The following is a 6,000-nucleotide window of genomic DNA, read 5'->3' as shown; positions in this document are numbered from 1 at the left end:
GCAAATGGGTGATGGACAGCCCCCCCCCCCCCCTCCAGGGGAAGAGCAGAAGGTGTGTGGAGGGAAGGGAGGGAGATCAGCGTGGAGAAAAAGCGAAGCGTACCCTGTCGGAGAGTGGAAGTGTGCAGGCCGGCTTTCCTGCTCAAAGGAACAGACTTTGGGAGAGGGACGAATGGAGGCATGACTACGATCGAGGGCGTTGACGAGCCTACTCCGCAGAAAGAAATGAAGTAGGACAAGTGCGGCCAAGATACGGGGAGCGGGGTGGGGGTGTGGGGGGCAGAGAGCTCCTCATAGAACGTTCAAAAAAAAAAACGGAGATAAGGTTGTGTGTGTGTGGACACGGAGATGGGTAAAGAAAAGAGAGGAGAAGCTGAGAAGAGAACCGGGGCGAGATCGAGAACAGAAATTACCCAAATGAGATCTCAAAGAGCATCATGCGGCTTCCTTGCATCTCCTTTCCCTTCCCCCCCTCCCCCTTTTTTACCTCCTATTCACTTCTCTTGCTACCCCCCCCGTCTCCCCTCTACCTGCTTACCTCACCAAGCACGCAGTGCTGTTCCTAGACAGTATCACACGCGTACGCCCAACGCAGCTTGATGTGATGTTAGCCTGCCCCTCGCCCGCCCGCCTGTCCTTCCTCGCTCACTCTTTCGTTATTGGCACTGTCCCTGGCTGAACTTTTTCTGCGTTGACTACTCACGCGGCGGGGTGGGGGGGTGGAGCGGCGAGGACGGGTGGAGCAAAAAAAAAAAGAATGGCAGACATTACGATAACGTGCGCCTCGGTGCGCACCCACGCACGCAGAGACAAATACGTGTTCGAAACTCCTCCCTTCTCCCCCTCTTTTTGACCCCCCCCCCACCCCTCACCTCCCCCCCTTCAGCCCCTCTGCAGTTTAAGCGATCGGTGTCTTCGTTTGTTCTTCAGCAGCAGCAGCAGCTGCTGCCTGATAACGCGCGATGTGCTCCGCGCCCGCAACCCTCGACAGGTGGTTCGGCTGCCAATTCTTTACGATCTCCTCGACAAACGGCGAAGCCGGCTCGAGCGACGGGAAGACGGAGCGGCGGCCGACCATCACGGCAACAATGAAGATGAAGAGGCACTTCGTGAGAAAGCGTATCAAAATTAAAACATCCGCAAAGGTCAGGTCTGACATCGCCATCTCACCGGACGTGAGATACATGAGTTCACTCCGCAGCTTTTCCCACCGGTGCGGCAGCAGCGCCCGCTGTCCGTCCACATACTCACGCCAGACGGCGATGGTGATGTCCTCGCCACGCGCCTCGTAGGCATCGATGTGTCGCTTGAGTGGCTCGTCCATCGCTGCTACCTGACGGGTGCATATAGCTACCGGCACCGTCAACGGCTTTGCCAGAGTGCGGACTAACCGACTCATCGTCGAACTCAGGAAATACTCTCCGCCCAAGTGTAGATGGAACAATTGTTGAATGATAAAAAAAAGGGGGCGAGGGGGGTATGTACCCCTGTTTTTTTTTTTTTGGGGGGGAGGAGGAGGAGGAGGACGGGGGGACACGGTAGGTGGACAGACGCACAAAAGAAACCCTCGATGGGTGATTTTGCTGAAGATGTGGTGTGTGTGTGTGTGTGTACGGCAACGAGTGGCAGCAGCAGCACAAGGGCAAGAGAGGAAAGGAAAAGGTAGGAATGGAGGGAGATGGAGAAGGGGGAGGGGGAGCAGCAAAGTGAGCTCACCTTCAAAAAAAAAAAAGAGGACATGCAGCAGCGGATGAATCTCTTTGGTGATGTCGGATCGGCAACGCCAGGGGATGAGAGAGAGGCAAACAAGGAATTCCCTCTTCCTGCTCAGCACAGCGGGGAGGGAGGAAGGGAGGGAGTAGATGAACGTGACATGAGACCCGGAAAAGACACAGGCGCGGTAACACAGGTGGTGGTGGTGGTGGTGGTGGTGAACCTTTGGGAGGAGAGATGCGCTGCGGTGTGCACATACACATACACATACACAAAAAAAAAGATGCGATTACGCCTTCAACTGATGGACCGCCCCGCCCCCCGCCCCTCCCCTCCCCTTCCTGCCTCTGCTCTCTTTTCGAATCTGCTCTAACGTGAGCTCGAGAATCTTTCACTCACCCCCCCACCCCCGACCGGGTGTAAATTTTGCAAAGGGGAAACCCGAAAGAAAAAGTGTGGGGCCAGCCAGCAACGAGGTGCAGTGCAGTGCCTCCCCCCGCCCTCCCTCTCTCTCTCTTTGTTGGCTGACCTTCGCGAGTAATCAGATGAGATGAGGGCCTTGAAGAACGAAAAATCAAAGGGAGAGAAGAAAAAAAGAGCTCAGGAGAAATCACGGAGTGGAAGGGAGGGAGGGAGGGGAGGGAGGGGTGCGGAGGAAAGAGGCAAGGGAAAGTGGAAAGCGTGTCGTAGGACCAAATACTGCATTGTCACCTTATGTGATCATTGTGCATTCACCTGTGTTTTAGTAAAGGATGTATACACAACTACACAGAGGTCACAGTGTATCTCTCCCTCTTCCATTCTCTACACAACCACCACGCACACACACACACACACACGTGTGTGTGTGTGTGTGTGCAGTTCAGGAGGGAGGGGGGGGGCGCAGTGTGACGCTGCGCGGTGGTGTTAGACAGCCCTTGACCGCCAGAGAGGATAAAAGAGCATCCATATATATATATATATATGTATATTTGTGTATATTTTATAGACCTAACATTTTTTTTTCAAATCAAGACGGGACAGTTGTAACCAAGATAGGAAAAACACCGTCATGATATATATGGTGGTACATTAAAGAAGACATCCAACACATCATCATCATCATCATCCGACAACCAAGGGTGATGGTGGGTGGGTGGGTGGAGGGAAGAGTCACATAAAATGAGAAGAGAAAGAGGAGGGGGAGGGGGTTGTCAATGAAAAAAAAAAAGAGACACACACACACACACACACACACACACACACATACACACATATATGCTCACACGAACACGCGTGAAGCGGGTGGGGGGGGGGGAGACAAAGAAAGAAAGAGAAAAGGGTTGCGGGAAGAGAAGGAGCGGCAGTAAAAAAACGAATAATTCAAAAATTTAAAAAAAAAAGGGGGGGGGAGGGGCAAACAAGCCATTTTGCGCTTGCCTGCCGTTTTGCGCCCCCCCCCCTCCTTCCCTTCCCTTCCCTTCCTCTCCTGACCTTCTGCATACCCGCCCGCCCCCCCCCCCCTACCCCCCACCCACCCACCCACTGGCTTGTTCATCTCTTTTCCCCCGCCCTTTTTTTTCCCACTTCCCAGGCTAGCTACATCCCCCTACACGCGCGAAGCATTCAGGCACCCATTTATCTTGACTCTCTCACAGACATCTCACAGCCCTCTCCTCTCTCCTCCCCTTTGACCCTCCCCCCCCCCTCCTAAAAAAAAATTTAAAAATATATAATCCTCTGCACACTTTACAGGCTGTATATCATATATGTGCGTTTGTGTTGCTTCTTAGAGAGTAGGAAGAGGACCCGCAAAACATATATAAGATATGTGTGCGCCTGAGTCATCCACACTATCGTGTACTACAGAAATCCCCCAGCACACACACACAGACAGACAGACAGACACAGACACAAAGAAGAGGGAGGGAGGGAGGGAGGGAGGGGGGGGAGGAGAGTGCACAAACCGTAGCCGAGGCATTCTTGTCTGTCTGCTATACTTTGCGTTTGTGTGCAAGTGTGGATCGAAGTCGCAGATTCCTTTGCGACCTGCGACAACGAGTCTTGGGGGGAAGGGGAGGGAGAAGAGAGAGTATGGGGGGGGGGGAGGGAGAGCTCGGTCATCTGAGGGATGGCAGCATACTGGCACGCTACTTACGGGCCACTATCAAACCTCAGCAATGGAACGCGACTGCGGCAACGAGTACGCCTCATGGACACCAGCAAGAGAGAGGAAAGGAGGGAGGGAGGGGGTGTGTGTATGTGTGGTGATGGTGGGAACGGAGAAGGGGGGGGGGGGGGGGCAGACACACGAGGCTTCACATAGACGGACCACCCATACGGGGGGGGGGCTAGTGGCACCAGGTGGCGGCGCCCCCACCTTACCCCAACGTTGGAAGATGGTTGAAGAGACGCCCGACAAAACTCTTCTTTCCTGGCCACAAAAACAAGTAGCACAGTACACCAGGCGCAGTCATGCAGCAGCTGATGAACACACAACCGTACGAGTAGTTGCCGTTGTAGCGCGTTTGCAGCTGTGCCTGAATCGGGGGGGCCGAGAAGCCACCAAGGCAACCCGCCACAAATACGGAGCCCATGAAGAAGCCGAGGTTGGGCCCATAGAAATCCCTGGCGATCAGCGCTGGCATCATCGCAAAAATGCCCGCGGTGCAGAAACCAACAACGCTCAAACACGCCGCAAAGGACGCGTAGCTGCGACAGAACACGAGCAGCGATGTGGCTACACCACCCACGGCAGAGCAAATGGTGTAGGCGAAGGCGTCGTCCGTGGTGGAACCCACGGCACCAATGAGGATGGAGCCGAAGATCTGGAAGACGCCCCAAAATGTAAACGCTGTCGACGCCTTGGCCGTTTTGATAGGGGTGACGTCGGCGTACACCGTCCCCGCTTTGCCCATGGAGGAGACGTAGGGGAACACCACGTAGATGAGTCCGTAGAAGGCCCAACCATATATGGCAAACATAAAAAAGTGGATCAGGAAACGAGCAGAGAAAAGGACACGAAGGGTCTCCTTAGGGGTCAAAACCCGTGTGTGCATCTCTTCAATGAGCATCGACAACTTGTCGGCACGGGGGCCTTTCTGTTGATCTCCAAGTGCAGTATTTCGCTGCTGCCCACCACCATTCATGGCATTCAGCATGTCTTCGCTGTAGTTGGGAGACACCACGTTGGCGCTGATCGGTAGCCTCCCATCCGCCTTGCCGTTGCTGTGGGGGTCACTGTCGCTGTCACCGAAAACCAAATCTGCGTGGGAACTCGATACTCGCATCGCATCGCCCTCCCCCAGCGTGTTGCCGGGGTGTTTCGAAGTGCCCTCCACCTTTTCATGGCCGAGTTTGTCGGGTTGTCGGGAGTTGCTGTTGCTGCTCTGGAGTGCGATCCCTTCCTCATCAGCGTCGTCCTCAATTGGGTGACGTCGGCAGGAGAGAATTGTGCCGACGACACCGATGGAGCAGAAGGCAGACATGAGACGGAATGTATGCCGCCAGCCGTAGACATCCACAAGCGAGCCGAGCACCGCAGGGATCACCGTACTGCCAACGCCGCCGCCGCAGAAATTGATGCCCTGCCCAAGCCCAATCCGCTTCTGGAACCACGAGCCCGTCGCCGCCGCGCCAGGCGACAACATAAATGCGGAAGAGATGGAGGCGAGGAGCGAGTAGGACGCCGTCACCTGTGCGGCGCTTGTCGCGTAGGTCGAGCTCAGCCACAGTGCTGCAAAGAGCATCGCTGTAGACAGAAACATCATGATACGTGGTGGCACGCGATCAACAAGGAAGCCAGCAAAGACACCGAACACCGGCGACAGACCGAGAGAGACCGAGTTGCCAAAGCTGACGGTCGTCGCGCTTGGAAAGCCCAGCGTCGCGTCCTTCTGCATACTATCCGAAAAAATGGAATAACTGTTGTCGATGCCGTAGCTCATCATCTGCATCAGAGCACCAGAGATAGCGACGAGGTAGCCGATCCAGTGGTCAGCTGGGCGGTGAGTAATCACCCGGTTCGCCCTCTTGCACGCCTTATAGAACTGCATGGCGGGAAGTCTGGCGGGGGAGGGGAGTGAGGCGTGTGTGTGTGTGTGGGGGGGGGGGGGGGGGAAGGGACACGTGAGTATTTTTCTTTTTATTTAGGGGGAGAGATGAAACAACAGGCGAACCCGTTCCTACCAGACAAAACGTCCACAAAATAAAAGAGAAAAAAAAAAGAAACACACGCACACGCACACGCACACGAAAAAAAAATGAAGAAAAGGGGAGGTGGGATATTTTCCTTGTGGATGAGCTTTT

The 6,000-nt window shown here is 54.8% G+C and overlaps 2 protein-coding genes across 2 annotated transcripts; both read right to left on the bottom strand.

The window, feature by feature from the left end:
* Nucleotides 1–898: 898 nt before the first annotated feature.
* Nucleotides 899–1,399, bottom strand: JKF63_07375 (uncharacterized protein; the record flags this gene model as incomplete). The annotated part of the gene is made up of 1 exon (XM_067903314.1): nucleotides 899–1,399. The coding sequence occupies one exon, from the start codon at nucleotides 1,397–1,399 to the stop codon at nucleotides 899–901; it is 501 nt and encodes a 166-aa protein (XP_067759624.1).
* A 2,674-nt stretch (nucleotides 1,400–4,073) lies between these two features.
* JKF63_07374 (uncharacterized protein) lies at nucleotides 4,074–5,747 on the bottom strand (the record flags this gene model as incomplete). The annotated part of the gene is made up of 1 exon (XM_067903313.1): nucleotides 4,074–5,747. The coding sequence occupies one exon, from the start codon at nucleotides 5,745–5,747 to the stop codon at nucleotides 4,074–4,076; it is 1,674 nt and encodes a 557-aa protein (XP_067759623.1).
* Between the last annotated feature and the right edge of the window lie 253 nt (nucleotides 5,748–6,000).

Source organism: Porcisia hertigi, chromosome 5 (genome assembly GCF_017918235.1).
Source record: "Porcisia hertigi strain C119 chromosome 5, whole genome shotgun sequence".
Lineage (NCBI taxonomy): Eukaryota > Euglenozoa > Kinetoplastea > Trypanosomatida > Trypanosomatidae > Porcisia > Porcisia hertigi.
This window is presented reverse-complemented; position numbering and strand designations above follow the sequence as displayed.